The sequence below is a fragment of the Mirounga leonina genome, unplaced genomic scaffold (genome assembly GCF_011800145.1).
Source record: "Mirounga leonina isolate KUSES-001 unplaced genomic scaffold, KU_Mleo_1.0 Mir_129, whole genome shotgun sequence".
NCBI classification, from domain to species: Eukaryota; Metazoa; Chordata; class Mammalia; order Carnivora; family Phocidae; genus Mirounga; species Mirounga leonina.
In genome coordinates this window covers 11855356-11872901 of record NW_023270323.1, presented here as the reverse complement: position 1 = coordinate 11872901, position 17546 = coordinate 11855356, and the positions used below count along the sequence as shown (strand labels likewise).

General features: G+C 36.0%; 1 protein-coding gene across 2 annotated transcripts in view; it reads left to right on the top strand.

Annotated features, from left to right (window-relative positions):
* LOC118010368 (mitogen-activated protein kinase 10) overlaps positions 1–17546 on the top strand; it is an 89532-nt gene that overhangs the window by 48844 nt on the left and 23142 nt on the right. Inside the window, exons 2-6 of one of the 2 annotated variants that reach the window (XM_035004592.1) lie at positions 8052–8181; positions 11958–12016; positions 12849–12987; positions 13898–14063; positions 16566–16637. In XM_035004592.1, the coding sequence (XP_034860483.1) occupies positions 8052–8181; positions 11958–12016; positions 12849–12987; positions 13898–14063; positions 16566–16637 (566 nt within the window). The remainder of the gene's footprint in view (positions 1–8051; positions 8182–11957; positions 12017–12848; positions 12988–13897; positions 14064–16565; positions 16638–17546) is intronic. The other variant, XM_035004593.1, reaches the window with a different exon arrangement.

Genomic DNA, 17546 nt, shown 5'->3' with positions numbered 1-17546 from the left:
TATATGATAATTAACTTTCTCTGGTTGACTTATTTCACTTAGCATAATCTCCTCCAGTCCCATCCATGTTGATGTAAAAGTTGGGTATTCATCCTTTCTGATTAGCCCAAGTTTTTTTTCACAAAAACTGTTTCTCCCTTTCATTTAGAGTTCCTTTGCTAATAAATAATTGTATAAGACAGAACTTGTCAAGTAGATTGCCCATATTTATGGTCTTTTTAATGGATTGTCACATTTAGATGCTGAAAAATTATAGGCACTTACAATCAGAATATAAATATCCTGAAATAAGGATCTCCTTCAAATCCTATACATAATATGAATATACCCTAAAATTAGGAACTCTATCAAAATATTATCCTCACAAACTAAGGTATTCTAAATCGTATTTATGGAATTTCAAAGCTAAATGTCTTCTCTTTGAGAACTCATTTTTTGGATTTGATTTGTTAGTTCCTTTCTCACTTCAGTTCATTCCAGAGCATTTCAGTGTACTTTTATTTCCCTAAGAACTTCAAGAGCTGAAGTATTGGGATGCTTCATTTACTAAATACCATGATTAAAGATTTCCAAACGATTTTGAAAAAAAAAAGCATCCAAAATTTAGGCTTATTTACAAAGTTGTTCTTCAAACAGAACTATGAAGGCTGCCAAGAAAATGCTGATTGCCTTGCCTTTATTTTTTTGATTTAACATCAGCATTGTCTCCAAAATTAATAATAAAGTGATTCTCACCCTGTATGTATAAAAATATTTACAAATTTTGGTACCTACAAATTTTATTTTTTATTGATATATAACTGACATATAACATGTGAGTTTCAGGTATATGCAAACTATATTTTGATTTGTAGAATGTTGCAATTTATTTGGACCCAATGTGAATTGTTTTTAGTATGATGATATTTTCCAAAATAATTTGTATATGTGTTATTGAAAAAAATAAGTAATGGGTCTCCAGTGTCATTTTTAACTAAAATTATAAGTTTTTACACTATTGTCAAATGTTTCACCTTGAATTTCCATAAACTTTACTTTGAGTTATTGAATTGAATAGAAAATCAAAGTATTACTGAAAAGTACTGATTTTATATTTGAAGCATTTGATAAAATTATGTAAAAATTTAAATGTTTATAAAATCATTTTTCTGTTAATAGAACACATTAATAGTTTTGCTTAACTTTTTGTATCCCACCACAAAAATATCCTTAGAACTGAAAATGAACAAAACTAATTTAGAAAAACAGATATTTGACCTAAATGAAAAGTCATGTTTCATGAGTAATCTGTAAATGCATCTTTTGCAGGCTCATGTATTAAATCACTATGCTTGGGCACAGTCTTCTTGAAATAATTACTGACTTTGAAATAGATACTGATGGTCCTTTAGGAGAACTATTTTCTGGTTTTCATCTGGTTGTGCCCGAGAAAACACAAGAAATGTAAATTCAGTATATAGTATTTTGATTATATATGTGGTCTCAGTTTTCTTTATTTTTGCCAAAAGGGTTTATTGAAAAGTTAAAGAAGCTTTACTTGACACTAAAAAAGTAAATATAGCTTTATGCCACACAGATGGCAAAATCTGCATACCAAGGATATTCTGACTACTCTCTATGTGCTCTCTGTATGCTTTTTAGCAGATTGACCAGCCTTACATATTTCATACCAAGCCAAACTGTAAATTCCCAAGCTTCCAACTTACCCTATCAAATGGCAGCCTGGCAGCTTTGTGGATTCTGTAGGTTAAAACATGGGTATGAACATACATGGGTGGTGAACTGAATGGTCATTAAGGGCAGCAGGGTGGTCATAAGACAATTTGTCAAATAAAATAAGAGCAAGAGAGACAGTTACCTGCATGCACCCTCTAACCCCATCTCACCGAGATGAAGCAGTTCCTCTCTGGGAGGCTTCAGTTTCTTCTCCAGTGCCATCATCCCATTTTGATTTCCAAGAATATGGTTGCCTTATGTCTAGGGCAGTCATCTTCTTTAGGTTCATCTATTTTTGGTGGTGACGAGTATATTTAGCTGGTCCCATATTCTTCATCAGGATGGTAGGTCTTTGTGAAATGTCCCGTCACTAGTTCACTGAAGGGCTGCCAAGCACTAGTTCAGTTTCTAGTGTTTAGACTTTTGATGCTTTGATGCTGTCTTTGAGGGAGGGGCTTCTGAGCCCCTTGCTGCTCCTGTTTCAACTCTGTTGTCCATTGCATGGTTTTGGTTGGAATCTATGTAACTAGGCTTGGTCATCTAGGTTAGTTTGTTGCATAGGTGAAATGTCTTTACTTGATGTTGAGCTCTGAGTGCAGCTACTTTTGTCCGTAATTGGACCCTGGCTTTTGCTTAGAGAAAGATCCAGGTGAACTTCACAGCTTATTGCTGTGTTTGGCCATGAGTTACTGCTTTTCAAATGTTGTATTCCCCAGAAAATACCCTGTGAGATGGTGACTGCACGCAGGAGATTTATTTGGGAGTGTTTTGGGGGTTAACACCTGGGAAAGGACAAGAGGCACAGAGGCAGAAGTTCCGCTGTGATGCAATCTCAAAGGAAGCCTTCGCTGACCCTACTGGGAGTTCTGAAGATGGAATGAGCCTTCCCAGCTGTCCTGCATTGGGATGAGGTGGCCAGGTGTTTATAATCCCAGGTTCATCAGTCATTGAATGAAGGTGCCATGAAGAAAGTGTAGTCTTTGGTTAAGCAGATCTTTTTGGCTGAAATTATACCCAAAGGGGGTTAAGAGCTGAGGGACTATCTGCTGGCAGCACTCCCAGCAGCTGGTATAATAAGTCCTTTATTCCTGAAGGGGAATCTTAGCGATGCAGCACAACACCTATACTTCCCTTTGATTCACCCATGGAACTCTATCACTGGCTTTTTTACCCCCCAACATGCTGAGAACCAATTTGCAGAAAATCAAAAGTCACAAGTGCCTAGGGCCTACAAGAGTTATAATGTATCCCTGAAAACTGGATATGCCTAATTCTAGACTTTCCATTAGGTAATATCATTAATATTTTTATTACTTAAGTCAGTATTGTTAGAATTCTATTGCTTGTAGTCAAAAGCTTCCCCGACAAAATATAAGCAAACCATTACAGCTAAGCAATTCAATAACAAAAGCAACTAATCAAAAAAATCAACTGTTGACTTTTGATGGGGTGATTAAGGAAGGCTTCTACTGAGGAGATGATATTTGGGCTGAATCCTGAATCACAAGATGGAATCAGGTGAGGATGTGGGAAGAGCCTTCCTGGCAGAAGGAGGAATGATTGCAAAAGTCCTGAGGCGGGGATGAGTTTGGCAGGTTCCCCAACACTGTTCTCCATGGTGGAATCAGTGTGTCCATAGCATCTCTAGGGACTGTAATGTTTGGGCACGAAAGTGAGATATTTGAAGGCATTGGGAAGAATTTTTTTTGGTAGCTTTCTACTAAAGTCCAGGCTTTTGGAAAAGGTCAAATGAGAATGTGGGAAAGAGAAAATAAACAATGAAGGGTGCAGCATTTATCCCAGGATGGAATCTGGCCTGTTGGGCTATTGCTTAAGACATTTAAGATCCTGCAATGATAAGGTTTTTGAAGTATTTAAATTTTTATTTTTATTTTTTAATACATAAAGTTCTCATAAGGCCTAGAGATTTTTTAAATTGTTCTTTTGGCCCATAAACGTGTTAATATGATCAAGAATATTTTAAATGTGAAAGGGAAAAGAAACAAGAAAGATTATTAAATGAATAATTACTTAAGAATATTTGTGCAAGAGGTTGTCTGCAATTGCCAGAAGGAAAAAAACAGACGCTGACAAATATGTAGAGAATAAGAGTTGCCTGCAGAGATGTGTGTGTCCCTGTGTGTGTGTTTATATAAATACTTCAATGAAGTAATCTTAACTTTATAACATCATTAAATGACAGGAGCATAACAACAAAAGGCTGTATCTTTCTTTTATAAATAAACCTGGTAGAAGTGGAAGTGAGTTAGTACTTTCTGTCAAGAAATTGTGGAAAATTTTTAGCAAAATTGTTGGGCAGTTGCTGGAAGTTGCTAGAAAATCTTTGTAAAGATTTACTTCTTTTCTGCATGATGATAAAAGAAAAAAAAAAAAAACTACTGAAAGAAAAAAAGTAAGGTGTTCCGAACCAAGACTCTTAAAAAAAAAGATGACTCAAGAGTAATGGAGAACTTTCAGACATGAATTTGTGACTCTATCACACCACTGATGCCAGTTTGTAGATATATTTGCTAAATTGCTGCCAATAATCACTGAGGAATTATAGAAGATTGGGAAAGATTGTAGTGTCATCCAGGGTTCATGGCAGGAGACAGAAACATTTAAAGTAGGCAAAGATTAATACAGTGCTTGCAAAATCATTGGAAGGCCTGGAGAAGTGGCCTCTAGTCTGGGCTTCTTGGAATGACTCGCAGACATGAGAGAGCTGAGTCACCAGGGGACCTCCCACCTCTGAGAGTATCCTAGAACCACTGAGCTTCCAGTTACAATACATGATTGTAACTGAGATTGAGGAATCATAGAGCTGAAACTGTGCGCTTGTTACTACTGTTGTCACTACTCCATGATGCTGGTGACTGGGCCCTGGTACCTGGAATCCACTGTTGCCTTTGCTTCGATCCCTTTTCTCACCCCAGAATTTGAAGAATGAATGACTGCTTGCAGAAGAAAATTTCACATCTCCATGAGACCTTGCTTGCCAACCAAGAAATGGTAGAAGATGACCACCCTCACTTTTGCCTTACAAATCTCTCATAGTTGCATCTACGTAGTAGGACCTTATTGGAGTCCAGAGCACTAGCTGCAAAAGCATCTGGGAATTGTACATTTAACTCCCAAGTCTCTTCCATCCAAGAAGACCTGATACAGGGTGGCAAATGGGAATTCAGTGAGCCAAACCACAGTATTCCATTCAGGTGTAGACAGGCAAACATTCTTAATCCTTTAAAGGAAAGAAAGAGATTATAAGAGACATCTGCTGAGCTTGATATTGGTCTTAATATTGGTTAGAAAAGACACCCTGTGAGCCATTAAGAAAGGATGTAGCAATCACTGGGAATAAGGGTTCATTAAAAATAAATCATACTGGATAACTTATTAAAGTGGTAAGTAATAGAACTATATGGCCATAATGTATCTAGATTTTAACAAGGCATTTGCCCTAAAATTCTATATCATGGGACAAACTTGGGAAATGTGGTCAAGACTGTGACATAGTTGAATGGATTTGTAATTAGTAGAAAGATTAAAAACTGATGATTTGTAGATAAATGTCCAATTGTAGCACATGCCATAGGAATTTCTATTTTATCCTGACCCACATTACACAATGACTCCAACAAGAAGGCTGATTTTAAAAGTAGCAATAGTCATTGTTTATTAAGTGCTTCCTCGAGATGAGGCACTATAGATACATTATTATCTCTTCTACTCATTGCAATAATCTTGACAGGCTGTTATCTCCATTTAAATGTGAGGAAACTAATACCAGAGAGTGTAAGTGGTTTTCCCCTAGCTCCACATCTAGGAAGCAGCAGTGCTGAGATTCATACCTAACATAGCTTCAAGGAAGAGGTAACAGAGGGAGGGAGAAAACCACAACATTTCTGGGAGACACAGGTCAGAACGTGCCAAGAACCCCAGAGCATGGCATTTTCTCAGCCATTCTACATGAAGTTGGAAGCTGGCCCACTCTCCTGCAGGATCTGGCCGGTATCTCAGGGACTCAAATGACACTGACAAACCTTCACTAAAGGCTCCATAAAAAAAACAGATGCTGATTTACTAAATCATGAGAAATGCAATAAATAGTCAAGCTGGCCAAATATAGGTAATATTCCTGCATGCAAAAATCTGAGGGAGAGCATGATCAGAATGTTGACCCCAGAAAATAGAATCAGCCTCATAAGGGTATGCTGGTCAGAAGGCTGTCTACAGTCTCTGCCAATCACAATACAGATGTAAACATCTGCCTGGCTGACTGGATCCCTGGATCTACATGGAAGGACACTTCTTCAATCAGACAGTGCCATAATTTGCCTTTCTGATTCTGTTCTAGGCCCACATGACTGATTGCTATTCTTTCTTTAGATAATTTAATGACTTCAGCTAAGTTGTTTTGGCCTAAAATTTATTCTTTCTTTTTAAGGTGACTGTTTCAATTGATTTCCTAACTTCAGAAGACAAGTTGTATTCCTGTGTTTCCAAATTCACTGTGGTTCTTGGGCACTACTGAAAAGATGTAGGTCCTTTTGACTCTTTCCTTTACCTGTGCTGCCATTGGTAGGTTAACAAGAACAGAAGAATCAGTGCTGACATGAAGAGTTTGAAAGCAGCACAGGTTTTTAAAAAGAGAGTATTTTTAATTAACATAGGCTCACTGTGAGTCAATAGTGTGTGATATTGTTATCAAAGAAGTCAAGACAGACTTAGCTGTATTAACTGTGTCAACAGAGTGAAGGAGCTAGTGAATGAACGAAGAAGTTGACAGCTCTACCCTAATCTTCAGTGACACTCCATGCCTAGACTAGCAATGTTTATTTAGTTCAGGATCCACATTTTCAGATATCAACAGACTGGAACATATTCAGAGGAAACTGACCAGATGGTGATAGGACCTGAAATCACATTCTGACAAATGGTGGTAGGACACTGGTGATATTTAGCTTGAGAAAGAAAAGACTTAGGGGAAAAATAAGAAAAGCCAAGAGGTATTGGGTACTTGCTTATAGATTAGGCCAAGGATTGTTTTTAGTCCCTTAATGGATTTCAGATATTATGCATTTACCATAATGGAAAAGTGGATACTCTTATTTCGAGAGTTACTCTGGTAGGCAGAGAAAGTCAGTAGAAACCACAGAGACAACTTTGCTTATTAGAATGATGACATTTCTAACTCTCAACAACATAATGAGCTGCCTCAATAGTAATATATCATGTTTTTGGAGATGTTCAAGCAGAGACTGGCCAAACATTTTATGGAGATATTTTGGAGGAGAATAAGTATTAAATGGAAGAATTAGTATTAAAAGGAGGCAGGGACCAGATGAACTATAAGACCTTGTCCAAACTTATCCTGCTAGTCTATCATTATCTTACAACACAGTAACCCCTTTTTGATCTTTTAGTTTAGTGGCATGAACACTGAATGGTTAATGCCACTTCCAATTCAGTAGATCAACTGTAGGGGACACTGATTGCTGCATTCCTTCCTGGCAATTAAGACAAAATCCAAAACCATCTGAAGATGTAGGGAAGGGGGTGCAGAAAATCTGTGAATGAGTCATTAGGTATAATGCAAAGAGGAGACTCACTTCCTTATTTGATCCCCAGACCCATGTATTCTGTGTGTGGGAGAAACAGTACTGTATATGGATTTCTTTCCAAAGTATAGTTAATTTTCACTCTCAAATAGTTTGAAAGCTTCAAATGTTAGTAGCATTCATTTCCATCTCTGTATTTAAATGCACTTATTTATGCTTCTAAAAACCCTTTGATTGCATTCCTTATTTTGAGCTTTGTTATTGTTAGTGTGCACACTTCAGCATCAACCAACATGTACATTCATGGCAATGAATGTCATACCTTAAAATCTGGTTCCTGTAAATGGGAAAGAATAATGTTCACTTAATATAACCAAAAGACAATGGAGTTTTATAGCTAGAGAAAACCTAAATATCACATATTATTAGATGAGAAATTCAAGCTCAGAGAGATTAAATGACTTGCCACATTCACGTGGCTGGACCAGTAGAAAGTAGAGCACTTTTCTTTTTTTCTTTTGTCTCCCACTCAAGGAGGCAATTATATGCTGAGGTTTTTTGGCAAGATACTCTTCTTTTTTGCTTTTCCTAGCAAGTAGAATGGTTTGATACTAGTAACTTCTGGATCTTTATTTACAGCCTGATTGGCATGTGACCTGAGGAGGAAGTATCAGAGTAGGATTCCAAAATAGTATTTTCTTTACCCATATCAGTAGGCAGAAATTCTAAGGGCTTCTTTGTTCCTAATTCTGGATTGCTCTTGGATCTCTGCAGTGCTGCGTATGATGCTGTTCTTGACAGAAATGTGGCCATTAAGAAGCTCAGCAGACCCTTTCAGAACCAAACGCATGCCAAGAGAGCTTACCGGGAGCTGGTCCTCATGAAGTGTGTGAACCATAAAAACGTAAGTTGTTTTTTTTAAACCTCTGGCAGTGGGAGGTTGTGAGATTGGAGAAAGAAAATCCATGTGCCAACTTGAATAGGAACGGCTTTCTTTACTTTGTCATTTCTGCCTGTTAAAATTGTTTATCCTTCATATGCTACATTTGATTTCATTGTCCTCATGATAGCTTTCTACTTAAAACTCATCTAAAAACCATATGGTGTAAGAGGGGATAAATTTAATAGATATTTCCTGCTCTGAAATTAACCATATTTGGTTATCTTGCTCCAAATTAACCAGAGAGCTTCATACTTTTTCCAAAGTAATAAAAAGCAAACAAATACAAAGCCAAAAAATATCCTACAGAACACTATATTTCTTTGTAATTTGAATTTAATTATTAGCAGGTGAAAATTTTTATCCCCTTTTTCTTTTAGCTATAGTCTGGCGGTGGCCTTCAGATGTTCACTGTGCTTCAGCATCTTGTTTTTTTGTCAGGTTGGGCCTATGTGCAGGAACATATCTGCAAAGCACATCAGGACAGGATCATCAAGAGCATTTCTCATGGCAACTAAGTGGGGTATACCATTATAGGACTTTCTTCAACTTCAGGGTATAAGCTTCTTCCACGGCAGACAAAGGCTTCTGGAATTCTTTCTATGCTCCCATTCTTAGTAAGGCTACATGAGAGAGAATTCGTTATTTCAATAATAGCTATTATTAATAAAGAATTTATAAATATAGTGCATATAATTTATTACATATAAATATATAATGAAAATCAATGATAAATTATTATAATAAAACTATAACAATAGCTGTCATAACTCCCTGCAAAGTTTTTCTCAAGCATGAAAATCACACAGGATATATGAAATTATCAGTGCAGTTTTATAAACAAGTGAATTTGTCATGAGGCTAACCATCTCTCACTAAGAAGAAGCAAATGTATGTATGAGAGTTTAGTTGGAAGATATTTGAAATACAAATATGTGGATTGTTTCTCCAGTGACAGTGTTTCTCTTTTCCTCTATTATTCCAATGACTTTGTGATTCAGCCATTTGACACATATTTGTTAAATAAATGAAATGTGCCCCATGTATAGATCTGATGCTAAGATTACAGTAGTGGAGATAACAGAGACTAATCCCTGGCCATGTGGAGCTAATGTTGTACTGGGTGAGAGAAAAAGACCATCTGAAAAACAGGCAAATGTAGAGAATGTCAGATAGTGATAAGCACAATTAGGGAAAACAAAGTGAAGAAGGAAAATTATTCTGGTCAGTGCTGGGTGGGTGGGTTTACTTTTTTAAAACAGATTGAGCAGGAAGGGTCTCACTAAAGAGGTAAATTTTATGAAGTATGTACCTATCTCTAATTTGGCCATGCAAAGAACATGGTACTTCTAAAAAAGAATATATAAATGATGGAAAGGATGATTCATAAGAAAAGTCATTTTACTAAAGCAGTTTGTTCTTTCACTATGTTAAATAAAGGCAGGAACGAGATTAACCACATGGCCAATGCAATCTATTTTTAAGATAGCAGAGAAATGAGAAATCCCATGGGCAAAGGAAAATGGATAGATGCAAGCGATGAAGCAACTGTATGGGAAATTTTGATAGCTTGTGTTTTCATATATTTATATTTCCCTGGTCTTCCTTCCAACCCCCATAATGCAATAAATACATTGTAGAGAAATTCCCATGTACTTGGCGAATTTGAGGGAATCATACTCCCTGTTCTTGACTGAAATGTGGAGGTTCACATTTATGATACCTAAAAAGAAGTTCCCAATTGAAAGGATTATCTCTAAGTGGCTTTCTACCTGCTCCCCCCTTTTATGTGTGTATGTCCATGTGCATGTGGTGTATGTCTATGGAAATAAATTTCTGGAACTTGTTAACAGAGAGGAAGTTCACTTAAAACCAAATGTAAGTCCCACATTAGTACTTCTAATACTAAGTAAAAGCAGTCAGAGTGTAGAACTCTGTAAATGCTGTGGAAAGTAAAGTAAAACAGTGAAGTAATCCCAACTAAATCTTTAATAATAGAGAAGAGAATCCATTTAGAAAATGAATGCTTAATTCTAGGAAGTGATAGCTAATGTGATTGTGGGGCCAGGACAAACATTGCTTCACATCTGTATTTTAAGATGCTGGAATAAAGGAACTGAATTAGATTCCTGCATGAAATTGTTGAACCAAAACGGAAATACCTGTGATGCTGTGTTTCTTTCTTTCTTTTTTTTTAATATTTATTTTTTTTATTCTTATGTTAATCCCCATACATTACATCATTAGTTTTAGATGAAGTGTTCCATGATTCATTGTTTGTGCATAACACCCAGTGCTCCATGCAGAATGTGCCCTCCTCAATACCCACCACCAGGCTAACCCATCCTCCCACCCCCCTCCCCTCTAGAACGCTCAGTTTGTCTTTCAGAGTCCATCGTCTCTCATGGTTCATCTACCCCTCCGATTTCCCCTGCTTCACTCCTCCCCTCCCGCTACCACCTTCTTCTTCTTTTTTTTTCCTTAACATATATTGCATTATTTGTTTCAGAGGTACAGATCTGAGATTCAACAGTCTTGCACAATTCACAGCACTTACCAGAGCACATACCCTCCCCAGTGTCTATCACCCAGTCACCCCATCCCTCCAACCCCATGGTTTTCTTAATATCACTATTGCCATATATACATTGTGTGTATATAATATATATGTAAACATATTGCATGGCCTTGTAATTTTTTTTGTCAATAATTCCTCAACAAATGAAAGCTACATGTGGCCTAAAGCATTCCCTAGACTTGACTGCATTTCTCAGATATTTAAAATCACTTCATATGTTTCCATATCACTTACAAAATTTACTAAAATTTATTAATTCATAGTTTAAAGATGTTTAAATCTGAAACTTGTACTTACCCAGTTTTTGTGAAATTGTTGCATCTATCCTGTGAGTAGAAGATTGTTATCCAAATTTTTTATTTTTATTTCCTACTGGCACATTAGTAGAGAATATTTAGCTGAAAGAACATCTTGAGTTTTCTATGTACGCAGTATATTTGGTAATGTGACAGAGTTTTTTTTTTTTTAATTTACTTATGCTAGAAGGTAAACTTCTTTGCTACTTAATATATAAAATAACCAAAGCAGGAAACAAAAAATTTAAGAAACAAAATTTCGATAACTTTTAAAATACATTTTCCACTAAATTTATTATTGATATCATCTAGCATATACCTTTTCCTAACATATCATTATAGCATTAGTTTAAATAATATTTGTGTGTGAAATAGAAGCCAAAAAACTAAAGTAGCAACAGACAAAAAAATCTCAAATTAGAGCACTACCTTGTTCATTTGGAGGAAAAACATGACCTTGCTACATCTTGTTGGGTATTTTGCTGCTGCCCATTTTTCTTACATGGCTTTTCTTCTTTTTTTGCTTATTAATTACATTACAACTCTGTATTCTACCAAGGAGGATCACACTCTAAAGCAATATCTCAATTATATATCTTCTTTGACTCTTCCTTCTGCCTAAGAATTTGAGCTTTTTAATTATATTTAACCTGAAGACATATATCATGTGTCCTTTCTGAATACACTTTTCTATGTTCTGTGAGACAGTTCTAGAAATTTTTTTCCAACTTTTCTATTTCTACCATAACACTAGTGTATGACTTTGAGTTGGGTTAAACACTTGTTTAAATATGCTTTTTGAATAATTTGTTCTCTCCTTTTTTCTTTCTCTCCTTCCTCTGTCTCTTCCACTGTTTCTTTTCCAGATTATTAGTTTATTAAATGTCTTCACACCCCAGAAAACATTGGAGGAATTCCAAGATGTGTAAGTAACAAAACTCATGAAGGAAGAGAGAACACAGCACTCAAAAAACTCAAGGGAAATTGACAAAATCAATGGATGAAATCCCTTGTAGAGATTAAAGGGAGATAAGAGCTAACAGTAAATGAAAGGGATCTGGTGATAGGACAGAAGGTTCTGTTTCTGGTGTTACTTCCTGGAAAGACACTTCTGCATCTTTCTGGCCTTCCGGTGCTTGTGCTTTATTGTCCAATGTTCTTGGTTCAATTAGAGAAGACTTATTATTTATTATGTATTTTTTATTATCAATTGACTCTGTGAGCTTTCTAGGATGAATCTATTCACTTTGAGAAATAAATTATAAGAGGGATATGTTAAAAATCATCTTAAAATCTTTATCTCTGTTTCTGTGGTGCCTTTGATTTTGTGCAAAAATAATCTATCTAAAAGTATAGTGACATTAACAGAGGAGAGGAAGTGGATCCTAGTACGTTGTCTTATTTGACACCGATACATTGCATTTAATAGAAGAGGCTATTCTGATTTTTTTTCTTATTTGTAATCATAATACTCAAGAAAGAACTCAGGGAATTCAGGGAAAAGTGAGGACAAGATGAAGGTAGAAAATATAGGGGCAGGGAGAAAAAAGAAAACATATGGGCAGGAACCACACACTAATAAATGCTGCTTCTGCTAGTCACCTTGTGGTAGAGTTACCATGGCTAACATGTTAATTGAGTCAAAGGTAGAGCTGGGAAGTTTGGAAGACTTACATATTTAGGCGGGGATTCTGACCTCTTTGAAGGACTTCACAGATCTTGTGATTTGGAACTAACCTTGTGGATTTACCTTCCAGTTACTTAGTAATGGAACTGATGGATGCCAACTTGTGTCAGGTGATTCAGATGGAATTAGACCATGAACGAATGTCTTACCTGCTATACCAAATGTTGTGTGGCATCAAGCACCTTCACTCTGCTGGAATTATTCACAGGGTAAGAATACCCTCTCCAGAATTATAATTAAGGTGTTTTTGGAGAAGAGAAAGAGCAATTGTAGGTTATTTTCTTTATGTAGGAAGGGTAGGTTGAATATAATGTACTTCTTCATTTCTTTTAAAGATTTTATTTATTTATTTGACAGAGAGACACACAGTGAGAGAGGGAACACAAGCAGGGGGAGTGGGAGAGGGAGAAGCAGGCTTCCCGCTGAGCAGGGAGCCCGATGCGGGGCTCGATCCCAGGACCCTGGGACCATGACCTGAGCCGAAGGCAGACGCTTAATGACTCAGCCACCCAGGCGCCCCTTCATTTCTTTTAAAATAGAATTAACACAAAGTCCACTAATGTATAGAAGAAAATTTTAGCTACACTGTAGCTGATTTTGTTTGCATTTTGTTTCAGCTCTTTGAGAGTCCACTTCTGAGAAGCCTCATGTTTTCTAGCCCCTTGATTGGCAGAGGTCATATGTGTAGCTGGAATAAGACTGTTCGTTTCCACAGCTTGTTTCTGGCAGCATTAAGACAGCTGCCCTGATCTGCTCTTCTGTCAGGCCTAGAAATGAAAAATAAGCTGAAAGGTTTATGTTGCCACAAGGAAAAACCTAACAGATGACAATAAATGACATGTTATTTATTCTAAAACCTCTTCCCAAGATGATCCTAAATTGTAAAATTCATAGTCCAATTCTCTTCTGGGCTTAAGAAGTTTTTGAAGATATCTTAAAAATATCAAAAAACCATTGTAAACTTCTTTGGGGCAGTAATCATTTGCTTCATATAGGGCTTTGCAGTCAAGGGGGGCCCTCTCTGTACTATTGCAAGACTGCCATATTGATTGAGTAGATAGAAATCATATGTTCCATTTGCTGCTGGCTTTTAATTTCTTCTCTTGTTCCTACCGTCAGGATTTAAAACCAAGTAACATTGTAGTCAAGTCTGATTGTACATTGAAAATCCTCGACTTTGGACTAGCCAGGACGGCAGGCACAAGCTTCATGATGACTCCTTATGTGGTTACACGTTATTATAGAGCCCCCGAGGTTATTCTGGGAATGGGCTACAAGGAGAATGGTAAGGAGGCTTCTGCATAGCAGCCACAGAAACCATGAAGAAAATGTGTATACATTTTAGATGGTCAAGGGCAATGTTCTCTCTCATGTATATGAATATATATTTTTAATAGGGCTGCCAACTTTCATATTCAGAAGGTTTTAAAAAATAATACTAGGAAGAATCACTCATAAAAAATGTGAAGGATATTTCTTAAAGTAAGCTTTACTACAAGAACACTAACATGTTATGGCCAAAAAGAACTGTGGATGGAATCTGATTAAACAGTCAAGCAGGTATTGATTAGCACACATGCTGTAGATTTTGAGACAAATTGCTGTTTGGGTTGGAGCTTAGCTCAAAGTGAGTATGAAAACAGGAAGTAGTCTGTCTGTTACATTTAGCCATTTGGCTTCATGGCTATCTTAGATTGATGGCTCTAGTCCTAGGAAAAGACAAAAAGATGTCATAAGTCCTTTGAGCAAGAATCTTACAAATGCTCAAAGAATAGTCAATTTAGAACAATCCAAATTGTTCAAGTTAGATAAGAGTTTCTTTAATGCTTTAAATTGCTCTGTGAGTAATATTTAGGATAGCAATTACCTAGTAAATTTTTATAAATTCCAAATCATGGAGAAAATATTAAATTTTATATTACTCATTTCATTAAAAAATCTAGTATTCATGAACATTTTAAAAGAAACGAAAGAATCTTCAAAATGTATTACAATTTGATTTTATTAAAGACTTTATAAAACACTTATTAAATGCATTGCCATTTATTATTTTGAAAAGAATACCTCTAACAAGTAATGTAGCATATTAAAAAATATATCTAATAAATTTAAGAATTAAAATAGTTTTAAATTAGGATTGTATATATATGATCAATGTACCTTGCATGGTTATTTTATGTTTTATTCTATTTAATTCCTAGCAGTCTATTTTTATAAATTTTATAAAAATAACTATCTGTGTATTTTTATGTGCAGGTGCTAAAGGGTAACTTTATGAAAATTCCCTGGCCACCAAAGTTTTAAAAAATTTCATTGTGTACTTTCAGATTAGAAGAAGGCCAATACTTCTGTGTATTTGTGCAGAGGAAAGGGAGAAGTCAGCTCTTAGGAAGGTCAGGTTCACTTTGGAGAGCGATGGCAGGATTCTGTTACCTTTTAACTTGGAATAGGCAAATCTAATCCTCTTCCCAAGGTATAATACCACATATAACTTACTTGGAAAAGAAGATATTTGTATACATTTTTCACAGGTTATTTGTAAAAATTCAAAGGGGAACCAATTTAAAAAAATCAAGAAATCAAGGCTCTACAGAGGTCTGGGGGTAGGGTCTGAATTTGCCTATTATGGAGTTACGGATCTTAGCTGCACAAATGCATGTAATTTCTTCCCTTTTCCTTCCCTCACCAGAAAAGGTTGCAAGTTACTGCCTTAGTGTTTTCACTTCTCTAGATCTGTGAAGGTATAACTAGCACCCTTGTGCTGCCCTCTTGCCTATGAGTGGAAGGTTATCATGCAGAAGAACCCGCTTGTTCCTCCATCAGGCATGCCCAGCTGTCCTGTGCACCTACCCCGCCTTCCTTCCCCAAGGAGCATTTCAGCCTAATGTTTTTGCCCCAAAGTTCCCTTGGTCCTTACTAAAAAGCAAGTTGGAAGAGGGTAAAGACTGGTAAGAGAAGGTGAACATGTTTGGTTAACGAGTATGACAATTGAGAAATAAACAAAACAAACAAACAAATAAATAGAACAATTTTTGAACACCTTTCATACTTTTTTTTGCTTTACTCCCAGATGACTCCTTTATACATGTGTTAATTGATCATATCTTTATTCTTGAAATACTTCAAATAGAAACTAAAACTGATGTTTATTTACAAGGATAACTTCTGAAGGAAAAACTAAGTCCTGAACACCAGGGATTCCAATACATCTGCCTTTAAACCACGGTTTCAGCTGTTCCCTAGTTTCTTGGATTTGCTTGCATATACCTTGTTTTGAACCAACCAACCAACTAACCAACCAACCAACCAACCAACCAACCAACCAAACAAACAAACAAAACCAAAGAGAACAAAAGAGTAGTCTCTTGTTGCCCTATTCCACATAACTGAGTGGAATAGAAAATGGAAACAGCCACCCCTCCAGGTTGATTAAAATTATTTTTGCTACATCCAGCAAATGGTCAAAAACCCCTATGTCTTTTAGCCGCAGCCTGCTATGGAAATAATTTTGGTGTAGCTTCTGTGTTTCCATGTCACCGCTTTATGGCACTACAAAGGCAATCTAAGGTACCCATAAAGTAATTTTTAAAAATTAATTTGAGTTCTCATACTAAACATTGTTAATGTCATATTACAGTGCTGGTTTTCATTTGGGGGTGACTTTTGGTGGGAGACAAAAATTGTACCTTCTAATCAAACTGTTCTTTTTCCTCCTCCTTCAGAGATCAATTATCTTAGTTAACTTTACTTTCCTCCCTTTTCTTCACTTCCCTCTCTCCTGTTCTAGTGGATATATGGTCTGTGGGATGCATTATGGGAGAAATGGTTCGCCACAAAATCCTCTTTCCAGGAAGGGACTGTATCCTTGTACCTTTTGCTGCAGCTTTACCTGTTTTGTTCTCTCTCCCTTTAAACACATAATGATTTTACCAGGAGAGTAAAGATAGAAGCAAAAAGTTGGGTAAGTGGTATAATTGTGATTGAAAAACGAAGTGATGATTTATATAATCTGACCAGTACTGAATCTACCTACTGCAATGATTTGTTTTAATTAAAATTTCAATGGGCTTTTTTTCTTTAAATTATTTTCTTGTCTGTAACTCAAAATAGCAATGCTATTTTTTTTTCATAAATAAGAGAGGTCACCAAACCCCAAATTATTAAAATATCTTTATCTTTATAATTAGCAAAAGAAGTCACTATTTGCAAGTATTTTCCATCTTTTTTCTAAAACCATTTTATGCTTCTACAACATTTAGGCATAATAATTTCTCTCCTTGCTGACATCCTAAGCTTCTTTCTAGAGTTTCATTGATTTGAATTACACTTGACACTATCCAGTCTTAAATAGGTCAATATAGCATATCCTCCTTACAACATGAACTTCCACATTTAAAAATCATAATTATTATGCAGATTGCCAGAGATTAGCTGGGTTTAAAATAGGCTTGGAGATATGACTGAGACCCAGATAATTGCTTTTCCAGTGAAATTTAGAATTTGAAGAAGTAGTGTTTATTTGAGTTCTACCACTAAGTCCTGTACTAGATTCCATCAGGAATTTCTTGGAGAGATATCTATGATTTAGAATTATTAAATGAGCTGGCATATTTCTGAAATGACAAAAAGTTCATTCTCTAACAAAGTCACATATTAGTGTTTGTAACATATAGGTAATAAAGTTTACATATTAATAGAGAATATACTTTACACATATAGAAATACCCTGCTAACACACAATCATGCAAATCTATGTACAACAGTTGCC